This window comes from Silurus aristotelis, assembly GCF_946808225.1.
Source record: "Silurus aristotelis genome assembly, chromosome: 12".
In the NCBI taxonomy this organism is placed as follows: Eukaryota; Metazoa; Chordata; class Actinopteri; order Siluriformes; family Siluridae; genus Silurus; species Silurus aristotelis.
In genome coordinates this window covers 23461492-23480119 of record NC_139585.1, presented here as the reverse complement: position 1 = coordinate 23480119, position 18628 = coordinate 23461492, and the positions used below count along the sequence as shown (strand labels likewise).

Sequence of the window (18628 nt, the reverse complement as noted above, 5' to 3'; positions counted from 1 at the left end):
AGACAGTTCTTGTAAAACACGTGACTCGTTCATTCATCGACATTTGATCACATGCCATCCATTTTTTTTCTTCCTTTTTTTTAAAAAGCCGTGTTATGAGGAAGCGATGAGTGATTTACATAAAACAAGCAAAGTGACTTGAATAGAAATGAATGGAAAGACAGAAGAGCAGATGGGAAGCTGGCAAGAAAGAAATACACCATACTGTGAATCAACCTTAAATGACAAAAAAAAATTTTAACAACCTTAAAACGTGTGTCTTCACTGCACACACGTCCCAAGCAGCTTCATAAAAGACAAGCGAGTTCAAACTACTGGAAAATAGACGGTGCACTGTGGTTTTACGGTGTAGTGACACCTGCATGATAATAAACTTCATGATAAGATTCACTGTATGGACAAAAGTATTGACTTTCCAGCCGTATGTACTTCCCAAATCTGTTACCGAAAAAAGTCAGCGGCACACAGTTGCATAGGATCTTTGGATGTGGTAGCATTAAATTTCTCTCCACTTGAACTAGAAAACCCAAACCTGTTCCAATGAAGAAATGCTTTACATGGGTTAAAGTGGAAGATCTCAAATAGCCTATTGGGATAAACTGGAAAGCTGAACGCACCCTAGGTCTTCTCATCACCCTAAATCAGTAGCGGAAGGAACACAAATCTCCACAGGAACGCACAAAAATCTAGTGGAACATCTTCCCAGAAGAATGGAGGTAACGGTAAATGGGGACTAAATAAAAAAAAAAAAAATGTTGTATAATTGTTAGAATCTGTGAAGCTGCTTTGAGACAATGTCCACTGTTAAAAGCATGATAGAAATACATTTGAATTGAACTAAATATATGGTCCAGCCGATGGTCATGGTTTAGGTGGTTTTATTCTGACTCGCTTCCTCCAGCATGTGATTATAGGTCTAGGCCCTAAAGTGTCGTACACTTGGGTTAAGTTAAGAACTATAAAATGAGAGAATCATGCTTGAGGAACATCACAACAGACTTTTCTACTTATTACAGGAAACACAAAATAAAACCTGAAGGAGCTGACAGCGTTGCCTAGCGGTCATTCGGATTGAGGGGTTATATAATTACCGCCCACCTAGAGAGCGGCCTGGTAGTGTGAGCGTGCTCGATCGGCTGATCGTGTTGGGGAGCTCAGGCAGATGCATATTATACTATTATATACTAATATATATCCAATTCTGCCCGTTCTTCACTGACTCATACATGAAGAGGAAAACAAACCACTAGAGCAGTAATTCTCAAACATTTTCAGCAGGAGGCCCCCTTTGTTCAGGGTGAATCCTTTTGTGGCCCCCAAAAGGAAACGCGTGACGCAAAACATCCTCAAACTTACAGTTTTACTGAAACATCTGAGACTGTACCAAAAGCTAATGAATTTGTACAATGGCAGAACATCAATTCTGTTTGTAGTCTTGATTCTCTGATGATGAATATACTAAATCTTTTATATTCTACAATTCCTAAAATACACAAGTACACAAGGTTTTGGTGAGGTTTTAGCCCAGTCTATGCGCTATATACTATTTATTACTTATTATTTATTTAATTAGATTGATCAATGAACATGATTCATTTTGCACATTTTCATGATTCAGTACAGTTTTTTTTTTATCCGGTATCTATTTTAAAAACTAAAAAACATCCAGATTTGGAAAAATATAAATCTTTCATGAACTAGTACTATAAAACCATGGAGATGTAAAACTAGAGGTCCACCAATCCGTCGATTTTGCTGATTGATCGGCACTGAAAGTTGATCGCTGTGATTATCGGCGATCGAGAAAAATTCATACTGATAGTTTTTCCTGGTGGCGTTACACAGTATGAGAGCGGCCTCTACTGGTGCATTTTTAACAACGCATTTTCATGATTGAGTACTGATTTACTTTATTTTTCTTTTAAAAGTTCAGTACTATTTTACATCAGGGTTTTTATGTTTTTTTTTTATTTTTATCCAGTATCCTTTTTTATTGCAATCAGCAAGTAACCTCATTATTAGTATCGATAATTACAGGTCGACCTCTAGTTATTAACATAGCTTAATAATTTGTTCGATTCACCCACCAACTGTATGCATGTGTTAGTAAATAAGTTTAGGTGAATCTTTTTTAAAGTCGACTGGACAGAGAAGTGTGTTTATTGCCTCCAATAAACATCAACTGTTCAAAATAAACAGAGCTAGTCAAAAAATGTATAAAGTAGAAACCATATTCGCTGCAAACGCTACATTAATTACAGCAAAAGACTGATCGCTAACAAACATTTTGGATGTTCGATATTTTCTTCAAAAAGATGTTACTGAGCAATTACTAAAAAAAAATAAAAAATTTACATAGCAGGAAATAAACATAGTATCTTCTGCATTTCTGTAGCCACGTGTTTAAAGAAAAGAAAAAAAAAAACCCACAACACAATAGACGTTGCCACATGTGGTGTCTGAAATGGAGAAATGCAGTCAGCTGTGAAATGAAAAACTCACTCTGATCTGCGTAGTTCTTGGTCTTCAGCTCCATCTGTCTGGTTTGGCCTTCCAGCGTGGTCACTTTGCCCTGCAGCTCTTTCCTCTCCTGCTCTTGCAAGTCCTCAATCTCCATGTACCTCTAAAGCAACACAGGACATAGGCCAGAGTTTAGTGATGAAGATATACACTGAACACAAAACATACAGAAATCACATACTACAGGGTTACACTGATCTGTACAGTGGAAGTATATAGTATATAAGTATATAAATGTAAAAACATTCTCTGAATGACCATGTGCTTTTTGAACATCCCATTCCACATTTAGTCCCAATTTGCTGGTATAATAACCTCCACTCTTCTGGGAAGATGTTCCACTAGATTGTTTGTGGAGATGTGTGTTCATTCAGGTACGAGGGTGTTGGTAAAGTCAGGTGATGACTATGGTGAAGTGTGGAGGCCTGGGGGACAGTCAGAGCTCCATAAGCAGGATCTCAAGATCTTCCACTTTAACCCATCTATACCATGACTGCATGGAGCTGGATTTGTCCACAAAAGCACTGTCATGCTGAAACAGGTTTGGGTCTCCCAGTTCAAGTGAAAGGAAATTTCATTATAATGTATCCATATACCTTCAACTTTATGGCAACCCTTTGGAGAAGAACCACATCAGGCTGGAAAAGTCAGTTGTCAAAATACTTTTGTCCATATAGTAGTTTATATATGGTTATAGAAAAGCTGCAGTGAGTTTTGTTTACTTTTTATACAAAAGAATGCTGAATTACAAAAATAATTTAAAAAAATTGTAATGCTAACGGTTGTTTTTTTTTTTAAAAAAAAGGAAAAAAAACGTATCTTGTGCTTTTTGCGTTTTTGCCTCCGTAAATGTGCAACAAATTCAGCTCGCACCCACAGTAAAAATGTGCGTAATTCCTTTTTTAAAATGTTTTTTTATTTGATTATAACAAAAGAATAAATCGATTTACTTTTCCCAAACTAAGCTTCAAAGGCAGCAGATCTTTTCCAAAATTTGTTTATAAACGAAGAACGCCTACAAGGTTTGCGTCTGAAAACATTTAATCTGCCTCGTAAGGTTTGTACAACCGAACATGGCGATATTCATTGTACGGATCTGGTGAGAGAGCAGGAGCTCGATAAATCAGGGCCTCGGTGTACAAGACAAAGCAAAACAACTGCCCTGTACCTTATGGATTGGAAGGCAACCATTATACTGTACAACTAAAGTTATACATGATATAGTTTAACGTTTCTGCAGGTCAAGACATTTTTGAAGACTTTTAAAAACCTACATCATGACATCAAAAACACAAGTTTTTAGCAACTGGCCTTAAATGTATTTTTTTTCAATCCGAGTATCACAAAACTTGCACCGTCTGTGGTACAACCCGAGAGAGACTCATGAAAAGAAGAAAGCCGATTGGCTGTTGCATGTTGGTCTCATTTGAAGTCGTAATACAGTGAAATATATTTGCACTGGTGATCTGCACTAGAGGACCAGCGAACTTGAGACTTTTTAAAGACCTAAAATAGGTTTTTTCCTTTTTTAGACCCCGCAGAAAACTGATGTAGGTGAGGTAAGGACGCCTGCCGTCCAGTCAGCGCTCCAATTCAACCAAAAGGTATTGGAGTTTGGAGATCTATAGCAGGCCACTCAAGATCTCCCAGTCCATCCCAGATAAACCATATATTCATGAAGCTGGTTTTGTTCACATCCAAAGACATTCAATACAATTGTGTGCCTCTAACTTTGTGGTCACAGTTTGGGGAAGAACCACATATGGCAGCAAATGTACAGGGTCTCAGTCAAGTTCATAAAAGTTTGCTTAAGACTCTCTTAATGTGCCCCGGCTGAACGTTAACAGCTGTGTGCTGCTTTCATCACCACCGAATCACCAGTGAGTCACTGCAGGCGTTAGCTGAGCTTATTCATGCCAGCTTAGCTCATTCACACCAAGCCGCACTTAACTGTGACAAGTGGAGGAGAAGCTTTAGGGGATAGCTGTGGAGAGGATTTTCTTCCCCATCATGCACTGTTCTATCACACACACGCACTGTCTGAGATGGGCCAAAAACACATTTCCTGGAGGGGCTACGTAGAAATAACATCTATCTAAAGCAGGGGTCTCCAATCTTTTCCAGAAAGGGCCGGTGTGGGTGCAGGTTTTTATTCCAACCAAGCAAGTCCACACCAAATTCTACCTGTTCAAATCTAATGATCGTCATTGTAAATGACTATCAGGTGTAACCATTGATTGGTTGGAAACCTGCACCCACACTGGCCCTTTCTGGAAAAGATTGGAGACCCCTGATCTAAAGACTGATGCAGAGGTGCCTGAAAATTACCCCAATCCTCATTTTGAGTGCTGAAGCTCAGTGTTTATGAATTAGAAATTAAGGAAGTGGCAACCAAAAAAAAAAAAAAGATAAAGAAATGAAAAAAAGCCAGGAACTGGAAAAATACAGTACACATATGCCTAAACAGACCGACAATCTATTTATCTATGATTAGACAGACAGACAGGCACTGTTTCGGGGGCTCAGGGCTGTCAGTTCGGTACGTTTTTGATCCTTTTTATGTCTAAGTGACAGAGTGCAACTTTGTTTAGTCTCCGCCTCGCACTTTGAGCACAGTGTCAATGTTTGTTTGGTTTTTGTTATTACTATTAAACTTGAAAACACACCGCAATAGCAGAGATAGAAAAATGTAAATAAGAAAGTTAGCGCAGTGTCACTGCGGCTAAATATAAAAATAATAGATTACTCTAAAAACGTTAAACGCGCTGTAGGGTTTAAAGTTTTAGTTCGAAATGATCCCAAACTTTAAAAACTTTGCATCTTCCTCCATATGAATCTCCCCTTGCCGTTTTCTCCACGTTCCTCCCTTTTTCGTTCTACGTGGACATGCATGCAAAGCAGTACAGTTTTTTTTTTTTTTTTTTTTTAAATGATGTAATTGTTAGTATCATTTTGTTGCACAATAACTTAGACAGTACAATGAAGCTTCAAACATAAATGCATGTAATATTGATGTAATTTACGTGAATATTCATCAATAAGGACATTTCTTTTACATTATTTTAAGTGCAGGATTAAAAAAGAGTTACGGAGGGATGCACAGTGCATGTGAGGGGTGTAGCCTCAATAAGACTGCAGTAAATGTGAAATTTAACTGAAATTGCATTAAATCTTGTTGATTTATTTATTTATTTATTTTTTAACTACATTTAAAATTCCCTGTTATGGGATAGACTGCTGCAAAAATTCCCAGTTTATTCCCATTCATTCCCATGGAAGGATTAGCTTTCACCATCCTTGAATAGTGGAGGTCATGTGACTTGAGGGGGAAAAAAATAAAGAGAACTGAGAAAATTTATAAAATAAAAAATGCAAAAGAAAATGTAAACAATCAGAGCAAAGGAAAATATTCCAATAAAAGCCAAAAGCATCCCCACGCCATGACACTTCCACCACAGCGATACGGATATGCTCTCTTCTTTCGGGCTGAACTTTTGCTCTGTGTCAAAACCAAAAGGTTCATTTGGGGTCAAAGGAAAATATTTAGCAAAAGTAAAAAAGAAAAGCAAAGCAAACAATCTGGTGATAGTCTAGAAAAAGTCTAAGAAATACAACTAAAATTTCTGCAGTTTACTTAAGGTGGACAGGAAGGCTGTATTTTCCACTGGCAATCGAATTTCAAAAGCCAAGTGACGCACACCGAGTATCTGAGTAAAGAATCCCATGATCAAGATGCTCCCGGTCACTCACATTTAAAGCCTTTGCAGCCAAGTGCCTTTGGACACTGCTATAGATGTTGACAATGCTCACCTTGTGATGTGCAGAGTACAAAACTGGCCTTGGGACCAAATTAGGAAGACAAAGATAGCAATAAAACAGACCGAGTGTTCCACAGAAGTTAAACCATCATCACAAGAACCATCCAAAATGGTCGATGTCAAGATAAAGAAACAAAAAGACCATCTGTTTAATAGTTCGGACTTGCCTTGAGGCTGTTCATAAGGCCTTAAACAGAGTTTAATGCGGCCAAATGGCTTTTCATGGAGAATGAAAGACTATTTTTTTTGTTGATTTTACTGTACGAGTTCGCAACATACAGTCTAGGGATTGTATGAGGAAGTCAGATGTGTCAGAAAAGTATGTGAGGGTGGTGCAGGACATGTATGAGGACAGTGTGACAGCAGTAAAGTGTGCAGTAGGAACGAAAGACTGGTTTAAGGTGGAGGTTGGACTGCATCAAGGATCGGCTCTGAGCTCTTTCCTGTTTGCAGTGGTGATGGATAGGTTGATGGACGAGGTCAGACCGGAGGGGGGTGGGGGGGGGTGTTGCTTTTCAATTTAATATGGTACAGATAGTTCGCTTTAATTCTTATGTTTTTATAAAAAAAAATTACATAAAAAAGAAACAAACCCAGACGTTCATTTTCTGTACTGTCTCCAGGAAGACGCAGCTCTACCTCTGCCATTATAATCTGTATTCTATGTGATTCTCAGCACACGCCTCGGCCTCCGTAGTGTTGTGATAGGGCATATATACATCACGTAGCAGCAGTGGTGCTGAGAGAACGCGCTTCTGAAACATTTTAGCAAGGAGAAATCAATCTGCATATCAAATATTGGTCACAAATTATCGATCAGTTTCTAAATGATAAAAGTGTGGCGCATCTATTACTTACATATAAATCAGATTGGAAACTTGTATTCAATGCCCACGTTTTTAAAATCGATACACCGCGTCGTTAACTTTTACACCGATGCGAATCAGTGAACCTTACCATCCCTAATACGGTTGCATTGGATCCAAAGATGGGGCGTCAATTTTGATTGAAAATTTTATCTATTTATATTTATCAAACAGACAAAAAAACACGATTCTCGCAACTCGCGTTTACGATAAACCAAATCTCTTGAGCTGAAATGCTGAGAAATCTGCACTCAGCACCAGGGGTGGAATAACCCATAGCGTTTGAGTTTTCTCCACCATGATGGAAAAGTTACATAAGGCTTATGAGGGATCGGTTGTAACAAACAAGTTCTGGCAGGCTGCGATCAAACGTACGAGCATCTCACAAGACTGATAATGGTGTTATTTGGCTTTTGGTCTGCAAATTCCTAATTCGAGATTTCCCATGCAGTAATACTGTACGTGGTTCTTTTTTCAGTATACTTGTAGCACATTGTTATTGAGATGACACAGAACAAACCACTTATCCAAGCTACATAGTTCTTCCTCAAACCTCGCGAGCGTCTGCTGAATGCGTGTGTGGGAGTGTTTCTCTTTCACCATCTCTTTGCATTGCTCATCATATGATCCACAGGACAACGTTCATATGACTTCGCTGCAGAGGAAGAAGGCCTGGGCTGTGTACAGCCTGAACGTTTCCACGCATAATGATCCCCTTGTGCCGAAAACCGATACAGAGGGAGCACTGTGCTGGCACTCTATTCACAGAGCTCTCTTTAAGTCAACTGCATCTTCAGTCGCCTTGTTGTTTCTACGGGGCACAAAGCCGTAGTTCATAACCACCACGGCAAAAGCATACGAGTTCTGCGGAAAACAGCAGATGTACATCATATTGTGCAAAATAGGGAGTGAGTCCCGTCAGAGAGCTTGTCATTACTTGTCAGAAGATTTGTTCTAGATTTGCCAGACCAGATTCCCTGCTGATTAAAAACATCCCCACACCATCATACTACCACCACCATGCTTCCCTAAAGAGATATATCCTCTCAGGTGACTGCTTCTCTCAGGCAAACCTACTGCTCTGTGTCAAGGTTCAATTTGGGGCTCCTAGGGGTCTCTGGCGGAACTGCAGGGGGTCCGCTAATAAAAAATATAAATTATTAGATTGAAGTTCGATTCAAATTAAAGCTAAAGTTAAATGTAAATGTACAGCATTTTCACAAAAGTAAGTACACCCCTCACATTTCAGCAACCATTTTAATATCTTCTCAAGGGACAATAATGTAGAAATGAAACTTGGATATATTTTAGTCACTGTGCAGCTTGAATAGCAGTACAGATTTAGTGTCCTCTGAAAATAACTCCACCTACAGCCATCATTGTCTACGTCGCTGGCAACAAAAATAAGAACACCCTAAGTGAACATGTCAAAACTGCCTGAGCACTGACAAGCAGACCTTCCGCTTCTGCACCCTCTAAAAGCAATGCTGCTGCACTCATGTGTCTGTTTCGTGAAGCAGCTCTGCACCTGACGCACAGCACGAGGACTCGAACTTCTTTGATGGACCCTTGCAAGATTTGTTCCGAGTGGAACCTGTATTGGAAAAACTCTGTATGACCCCAACCACTGTACTGTAACTCAGTTTCAGGGTGTTCCTGATCTCCTTATAGCCTCGGCATCTCTGCGGAGAGCAACAATTCTAATTCTCAAATCCTTAGAGAGCCTTTGCTATAAGGTGCCATGTTGAACATCCAGTGTTCAGTATGAAGTAAGAATTGTACTGAAAGTACCAAATTTTAACTGCTCTAATAGAAATAAAAAAACACTTTTGTGTGGTCCTGTCAAGCAGACAAACACATAATGAATAGCACATGTGGCTTTGCATAGTTACATCACTTAGGGTGTACTCAGTTTTGTTGCCAGATATTTGGACAATAATGGCTGTATGATGAGTTGTTATTAGAGGACAGAAAATCTGTACTGCTGCACACTGACTCTCTAAAATATACTCAAGTTTTTTTTTCTATAGTATTGTCCCTCATGAACACACTGAAGTGGTTGCTGAAATGTGAGGGGTGTACTTACGGGACAAGTGCAAACAACTTAATAAATTGTAAAAAATCTATTAAAATATACAGACAACGATGCCTGTCCAAACAACAACATAGTTCTAATTGTCTTAATATAAATAGTGCAATATGATTGGTTATTTTGTTTTAAGGGGGTCCCTGTCCCATGTCTCTATCGCCTAAGGGGTCCTGAAAAAACTTTGAAGACCCCTGTTCTACAACGTTCCCTCAAAAGCTTCTCAAGCTACACATTTAACATTCGAAACTGCAATATGTATAGCAATACTGGAAGAGGATTGAAAAACCGAACGTCTTTTCTCTCTCGGAATAACTCCGTAAACTCTCCATGGACTCTATAGCACGTCTGCCAGCTCCCACATAGAGGTGGAATTTTTTTACTCTTTTTCCTTGTTATTTTACAGTTTAGCTCGCCTGGTTTTAGTTGGTCTCCACTACTGCTGTGTGAATATCCACCCTTATGAAGAAGTTTGTTGGGTGCACTAAAAAAAAAAAAAAACTATGATTTGAATAACAAAATAAGCATGGCGACGGTTCCTAAGGACCCGCGGTTTATGGTTTAAGTTGTTGCGGATTCGATTTTGCTTGTCACTACATGCATCTGGAACATTCTCAGGAATAATAATATGAACTGGAACAATACTTCCTGTGAGCTTATTCACTGATTTATCCCATTACACACAACCACAAAAACCCAAAGTTGATTTGATCTGCCATGCCATATAAAAGTAGAGCAAAATATAAAGGGGGGGGGGGGGTGTTCAGGGATTTGGGGGCTTCAGGTCATTAGAAGTCACTGAATAGCTTTATAAAGCATTGAACTCTATTGTATACTAAATTGGGTGGTTTCTCATTGTACTATACCTTTCACTGAACTACAACTTAAGAATATTTTAAAATCACACAAGATAATAATGACTATCTTCAATATGTTAGATTTGGTAAAATGCCACGATTATTAGCCCAAAGCCCTTGGACAAGTTTAATATTTGCCCCTTCATAGGATAAAAGAGTAAAGGATTTGTTTTTAGGAAATCAAAGTTATTCCCTGGACCCTCATTGTTTTTAATCAAATTTCCTAATGTATTAAAATGGCAGATTAAACACTTTTGTAGATTAATCGGCACCGATAGCTGGAACTGGGGCTAAAACAACTGATCGGTAAAAGCGATAACAACCTATAATGAAAACGCCGCTGTCGATTTAACGGGCTGCTCAAGTTAACGGTGCGAACAAACACTAAATCTAAAAGCAACAAATAAATGTGATTTACAGCGGCTTTACTACGTTCAAATGTTTGTTTTCAACGTTTGTATATTTATTTTATGCACATAATGTCATTATTATACAATTTAAACTAGTTATAAATTCTAGATGATTATATCTTCATAAATAAACAAAATAGCAATAGCAAAATTGGTCAAAACAATGTTGTATATTTTATATAGATTATTTTTAAGCATGATTGTCAACTTGCCATCTGCAAAGATCATTAAAATGAATACTATTGTTCATATGTTCAATATATATGTATTAGATGTATAGATTGTGTACCAATGGTTTTATCCATTCCTCAATCGCTCTGTTGAACCCCCACAGTGAAAACACTATACATTAACAAAAGAGTACGAAAAAAAAAAAGCCTGTCCAAGAAGCATCCTGGCTGCAAAGAAAATCTCACACATCACAAAGTTGAATGAAAAATGTATCAGCTGACCCACTGAGCAAGGACAAGCATGAACTCTGGATATTGTCTTGTTTCTGAAAAATTCCCATTAAGATTTAACTTTTTTTTTTTTTTTTTTTTAATGATCGAAAAAAAGACCAGAAAATACATTAACCTCATGATCTCATCTGTTCACACCTTTACAAAATATGGGGATTGATTGAATTTATCATCACCAGCAATAAGTGCATCCATTCATCACTCTTTTATGCATCCGTCTCCATAACCACACGTATTACGGCATTACTGGTCATTTTATATGACTGACGCTTCTCAAATGTCCTACTCTTAATGAACGGAACGACGCAGCGCGGCGTCCCCGTGACTGACCACCGAAACGCACGGCGCTAACGCAAAAGGGTCGTGCACCGGCCCTTCTCTTCGTTCTCTACACACAACAGGATCCTGTGACCTGAAAGTGAGCCTGGCTTTGAAGAAAGGAGAGGAGCACTTTCACTGCCGCCAGGCATATAAAAGAGGGCGAGGAGGAAGACACAGAAGCAAGGCAGTGTTCCCCCATGCGTTTCGTCAGGCCCGGGGGTGTCCCTGCGGGGTTTATTCAGAACAAGCAGGTGACTGTTGAGCAGTAGCAACTGGCAGGCAGCTCAGATGTGGAGGCTGGGCTTTATGAGGGTCTCGCTGCAACTGACCTACATGACTGCACCATCCGCGCTGCTCGGTTTCGTAATCCACACAAATTCTTCTGAGTGGATCGTGTCCGTTCGCTTCTGTGGTACGGATTTATTGAATAAACAGGCTGTATTAACATTGTATAAGAGCATCAAACATACTCTTTTCCCCCCTCAGTAGCCTTTGATGCCTGTACACCCTAACAAAAAAAGCATTGCCACCTCATCTGCCACCAGCAGTGGTATCCCAAAGTCTAATTCTTTCAAATACATTATCAGTTTCCTCGACCGATTTACAGCAGTGGCGTTTCAATGCGAAGACAAACAACATATACCCAGAAATAATAGCAAGAAATCTTGTCTTTCTACTAAAGTGTAGTCTGAACAAACGACGCTCGTAAACTGCTTCGATTTAGTGAATTGAACCCATTTAAACGTAACCAGCCTGATCACAAACAAACCACCATATCGGACTCTTCGATTGACGAATCAAAACGCAAGTTAAATAAACCTTACATTATATTAAATAAAGCAAATATTTGACTTTATTTATTTTTTATATGTGCCCAGTGTATACACCGATTATGCATATCATTGCATGAATTCTGAACCAAAATGCTTGCTTGAGTGTTGCCACCCCTATGCCACCCCATAAATAATTATCCAGATCCTCCCCTTTTTCTCACTGACTTCTAATAACCTAGAAAGACAAATAACCTTGAATTACAACTACAAAAACACCAAACAAAAAAAAAGCCAACTGCATGTAAACAAAAAGTGTATTAACATCAGAAAAATACTTTAACCTTAATAACAATCTCTACCTCTAGAACGTTTGGTGATCTGAAACACTCAGGTGTGTGCCAACATCATGCCAAGATGAAAAGAACCTCAGTCAAGGCCTCAGAGTAACAACGGTCTCCGCTCATCACTCTGGGAAGGGTTATAAGGCCATCTCCAAACAACTGGAAACACAGTTCTACAGATTGTTTAAAAGAGCTTTCAAGATCGTTCCAGGAGAGTGTGAATTCAGTCTGAGGGGAGACCATTTAAAGAAATGTCCATGACGGCATAATTAAAAAGAGACTGAACAAGTATTATTATTTATATAGACACTTCTCCAAATGGAAGAGTCCGGCAAATCTGAACGTCTGAAGAAGACGAGGGGTTTAAATGGCAAGGTCAAGCCCAGACCTCAACCCTATTGAGATGCTTAATGTAATGTAAAAGAGAGCAGTTCCTGAACGATTGTCCTTAAACATCACTGACAAAATAAAGAACAGTAGAGAACAGAACATGTATATACATTATATATATATATATATATATATAGCCGACGCAGTACACAGTGACATAACAGATACAGACACAACTTCTCCAGAACCCTGGTGCTACAGAACAACAACATAGAGCTACATCACAGGACATAGAGCTACGGACTAAACTAAGTGTCCTCGCCAAATAAAGTGCAACACAAAAGACGATACAAGACGGTGTGGGACAGATGCACAAAACACAACAGCACCGACCAGTAAATATACTGAATAATGTGTTAATGTACAATGTGTAAAAGAGAAATATAAACAAGAGTGTAAACAAACATAACATTTTCCAAAAAAACAGCAATCGTGAGGTGCAAAACAGCACGTAAACAATAGAACATGATTCATATAATATGGGTGGAGCTGAAGACATGGATGTGTAATGAATTGAGTGCGAGTTCAAGTTGTAACAGTTCAGTAACACAGTTTGTGTGTGTGTGTGTGTGTGTGTGTGTGTGTGTTTTATGTACTGTTCAGTTCTGGGTGTTAAGGAGCCTGATTGCTTTAGGGGGAAAAACTGTTGCACAGTCTGGATGTGACTTCAGACTTCTTCTAACGCCCAATGGCCAGCGGGAGCATTTTGAGAATACTTTTAAAATCCGAACCCCTTTCAGGAGACAGGATCGTAAAGCTCAACTCTGGAATACACGATCGTCGCAATATGAAATTTTAATAATCGGCACCACACATGACCTCATGCAACCTTACACCAGCCTGTTTTTAGGCTTCGGACAAGTAGATGCTGATTACATGCTCCTATTCAAGTCACTCAATTCCAGACAGCATGCAGAATTAGACTCTTGAGATCCAGGCTCCTGTAGGTCTAGTGAACGTGTACGGTATGGTGTTATGCTGCTCGTGGGAAAAAGAAAACAGCGAGTGTGTGTTCCTGGTGAACTGCAACGGGTTAATAGCGTGCATGTGTCAGGATTTGTAAAGAACGTGACTGGATAGTGAGAGAGGGATTAATGACAGAGTCTAAACATGATCAGGCTTGCCCATTTGCTGAGGTGTGCTTTTAATCAGTTTGTATAAGTGTGTGTGACAATTAGATGATCTGTGCAGGCACCTGGAAGATACTCAGAGAGGGGGGGGGGGGGGGGATTCACATCTTGAGGAACAGGACACGGGACTGTGGGGCTTTTTTTTTGTGTGTATTCATGGTTTCTGCAATGCATGTGACATGCATCACATGTTTCCACAAAAGCCCAAAGCTGATTTTGTTAACGCGAGTGCATTTGCGATCCTATGCACTTCATGATCTCAAAGAAGGAAAAATGAAAAAATAAAAAAAAACAGGAAGTGGTAGCTCAGTGGTTAAAACTTCTCGGTAAAATATCAGGTTTGAATGCAAACCGGTTCAACAGACCAGTAAGAGGAGTGCGATTTTGTTTTAACAGCCGATCGATGAAGACATCAAGACGGCTTGAAGAAGACGACGACACACCCATCAGGCATAACATGATGCCGTTATAACATTATGAGCGGTGAAGTGAATGAACACCGATTATCTCTTCATCAAGGTGCTTGTTATTGAGTGGGATGCATTAGGCAGAAAGTGAACATTTTCTCCTCAAAGTTGACGTGTTGGAAGCAGGAAAAATAGGCAAGTGTAAGGATTTGAGTGAGACGTCTAGACGAATGGGTCTGAGCATCTCTGCAGCGCTTGTGGGATGTTCCCGGTCTGCAGAGGTCAGTATCTATCAAACGTGGTGCAAGGAAGGAACCGTGGTGAACGTCGATGCACGTGCAGAGCGAAGGCTGGCCCGTGTGATCAGATCCAACAGACGAGCTCCTGTGGCTCACATTGCTGAAGAAGTTACCAGACTACATAGTGGAAACCCCTACAGATGCATCACATGAGCTTTCACAGCATCACTGCTCCAGGATCCCTGGTTAGATTGCGACCTTGGGTCTCGGTCTGTATAAAATCACTGAATGTTCTTGTAAGGGTTTCCTCCACGTACTCCGGTTTCCTCTAAATTATTATTAAATCAGTACTGAGAATCAGGGTCAAGGGACCATGTGACTGATTGGACATGTTTTGGATTCTGTGAATGCAAGTTTGAAAGTTTCAAGACAATGATTATGATGAAGATAATGAGGATGACGATGATGATGAACCTACATACTGAGATCCAGTGGAAGGAAAAAAAGTTTGTGCACCCCTGATCAAACCGATCCTATATAGAGATCAACCTCACATGTCTGGAGTTTTAGTTAGTTTTGTTTGTTTCCTACAGAAACCATCACGCACCTCCTCGACGCCTTTCCTCAGCGACTTCTCCCGCTCGTACTGGGTGATCAGCTGCTCGTTGTCCTCCTTGAGCAGCTCGATCTCCACCTCGTGCTCCTGGTTCTCCGCGAACACCGAGTCCAGGTTCTCCAGCACGGCCACCACCAGCGGCATCAGCTCCTTCACAACGTCCTCGTCGTACTTTCTGATCAGACGCTCGAACTCGCGGTAGATGGAGCTCGCCAAGCCGGACACCCTCTCCGACATCATGGAGGAACTCCCCGAGTCCTCGTGATAAAGGACTCCTTCCTCCATCTCCATCTTTTCTCTTTCCCTTTCTCCCTCTCTCCCTCTCTCTTCTTGCTTGTCTTGTACTTCTCGGAACACGAAGCTAGCTAGCTAACTACTTCACAAACATAGCTAGCAAGTGAGCTAGCCACGATAACGTCCAGGGTTTTTACACAAGTTAAAACTGACTCCAATAAACTTTAAGGAAATTAAAACAGTAAAAGAGAAAAATTAAACTTCTTGGTTGTCTCGTAAACTGGTTGTCCTGAAACTGCGGGGGAAATGGACACGCATCCTGTCCACCTCAATCTCCAACTAAAGTCCCGACTTAAGAGTTGTTGACTGGAGCGTCGCCGGGTGACGTCACTTTCTAAAAGTGGGATGGGCGGGAACAGGGGAGAGAGGGGGGGGGGGGTGTGGTGGATCTGTCATTTACCTCAGGAGGAGTAGTGTACTTGCTACTGTAGATCCACTGGATCCATTTCTGTTTCTGTACAATATACCAAATAATTTGGAATAAAATCACACAAACACTCCACAAGTAACACAGTCTGGTAATGTCGTGGCAAATGTATTTCAAAAGGAAGAAATTATCTAACAAATGTATAAAATGCTAATTAAAAGACAGAAACTAAAGACATGATCCAGGGTCGTGGTGACCAAGAAAAAGGACTAGCAAAAACAAATTTTCAAGGAAGCACCCAAAAACAGTAAATGCATAATGTGGTTAAAATCCCGATTTAAACCTTGTTGACTGGAGCGTTTGAGTTGTTGATTGGAGCATCTGTTAGATCCACTGGATCCATTTCTGTTTATGTACAATATTTGGAATAAAATCAAACACTCCACAAGTTACACAGTCTGGTAATGTCGTGGCAAATAAATTTCAATAGGAAGAAATTCTCTAACAAATGTTCAAAAGCCAATCAAAAGAAAGAAACTAAAGACAGGATCCAGGGTCGTGGTGACCGAGAAAAAAACGACTAGCAAAAACAAATTTTTAAGGAAGCACCCAAAAACAATCAATGCACAATGTGGGTAAAATTCCGATTTAAGCCTTGTTGACTGGAGAGTTTGAGTTGTTGATTGGAGGATCTGTTAGATCCACTGGATCCATTTCTGTACAATATAGCAAATAATTAGGAATAAAATCACACTGAAACACTCAACAAGTTACACAGTCTGATAGTTTTGTGGCCAATTAATATCAAAAGTAACAAATTTAAACACAAAGTTTAGGATCCAGGGATCTGGTGCCAAATAAAGTTGATACGTTTTATAAAAGCACCCATCAATATAAAGGCTCTTTTAATACCTGGATAAAGTCCTGACTTCAGATTGGTTTCCTGGCTGAATCTGGCATTTACCTCAGGGAGGGTAGTGCACATGTAAGATCCACTAAATCAGTGGCTGGTCCCCAAAAATGCCAAGCAATATAGAAAGAAACTTAAGTCAGGATCCAGGGTTGTGGGGTCAAGAAACAAAGGACAAAGTTCCATGGACACCCCCCCAAAAAAAATCAGTCAATGCATTTCAATCTTTATATACCTTTTACTGCAACCTGGGTAAAATCCTGGCTTAAGAGTTGTTGACTGGAGCAGGTGGTAGTGCACATGTTAGATCCACTGGATCCATTTTTGTTACTATAAATTAATAAGCCAAATTCACACTTTGAAGCGGTCGACAGATTACACAGTCGAATAGGGTCATAGTCAATTAGTATCAAAAGGAAAAAGTTCACAAAGTTAGAATGCTTTAAAAGCACCAAAAAAATGACACAATTTTATTTATTTTATTTTTTTTTTTAATTGTACCCTAATTGTCTTACAAATGTTCAAATGGTACATTTGTAAACTGCACACTTGAAAATAACATTCATTTAAACAATATTTCTACATCTGTATATAATGCATTATTTAACTGTTTTGTTTTTCTTACATTTTGTTATATTCAATCTCTACTGTGTAATTCCTATGTGTACTATCATCTACTCTTGAACTCAAAGCTATCTGGAAGCGCCAAGTCAAATTCCTTGTGTGTGAGGTAATAAAGTCATTTCTGATTCTGACTGTCTTCCAATAACTAGTTTTTTTCTAATTTGGCAAAATAATAGTGGTTGCACCAGCTTAAACCCTGACCATCTATTTCTCACACACATTTATTACTTCTGACAAAGTACATGATAGAATCACATGATAATGAATCACATGATAGAAGTTAATAGCAAGACACAGACTTCTTGCATTTGCACTATAAAATTCACTATAAATTCATAATAACTTTGTTATTTACGTCATCGTTCGTTTTCCTTATGTCCATAATTTATGTCTTCTTGGAGGTTTTACAGAGTAAGAATTTCATTGTATGGTGTAACAGACTGTTTCCTGTACATATGACAATAAACTCTTGAATCTGATCTCCACACATACACTCCCACTTTGCTGTTATAATAACCTCCATTCTTCTGGGAAGGCTTTCGATTAAATTTGTGAACAGGAGCACATGAGCTTTAGTGAAGTCAGGAGTTAGATACAAGTTGTCAGCATTCTAGTCGGATTGAGATCAGTTCTCAGTGCAGGACACTCAAATTCTTCAATGGGAACCTTTGCAAATCTAGTCTTCATGAAGCTGGTTTCATTCACAGAAGCATGGTCATGTTAGAGCAGGATTTGACCTCTCAAGTTTTAGTGAAGAAACACTTAATCTACAGCATACAAAAACACTCTATACATATATAGTTTCGAAAATGAGCACACATGGGTTTTAGAAAACATTTGCTATTCATAGGCAAGAGTGGAAAATGCTGGAAATTTAAATGAGCTTATAGCATCCCACAAAACCACAGAGGAAACCGTATTGTTTATCCTGGTTCAGGGTCGATCCAGAGGTAGGAGGAGAAAATCCACTCTGGAAAGGACGCCGTTCCAACACATAGGCACCAAACACACACTCATTACTACCCAAGTCCAATTTAAAGTCGCTAATTCACCTAGCAGTTTCTAAAAGGTTGGAGGAAACCGGAGAACCCTAAGAAAAAAAAAGCTGGTAACCCAAAATCTCTTACCCCTAAATCATATATTTCAGGGTATTAATAATGATTATATTGTTTAAACTTAAAAACCCAACACAACCGCA

The 18628-nt window shown here is 39.4% G+C and overlaps 1 protein-coding gene across 6 annotated transcripts in view; it reads right to left on the bottom strand.

The window, feature by feature from the left end:
- The window catches only part of spag9b (sperm associated antigen 9b), a 64765-nt gene extending 48899 nt beyond the window's left edge, over positions 1–15866 (bottom strand). For 2 of the 6 annotated variants that reach the window (XM_083556892.1, XM_083556896.1), the window contains exons 1-2: positions 15227–15852; positions 2503–2623 (exon numbers count right to left, since the gene is read on the bottom strand). In XM_083556892.1, the coding sequence (XP_083413018.1) occupies positions 2503–2623; positions 15227–15526 (421 nt within the window). In that variant the 5' untranslated portion in view covers positions 15527–15852. Of the gene's footprint in view, positions 1–2502; positions 2624–15226 lie in introns of all 6 variants that reach the window. The other 4 variants (XM_083556897.1, XM_083556898.1, XM_083556900.1 and 1 more) reach the window with 3 other exon arrangements.
- Positions 15867–18628: the final 2762 nt, after the last annotated feature.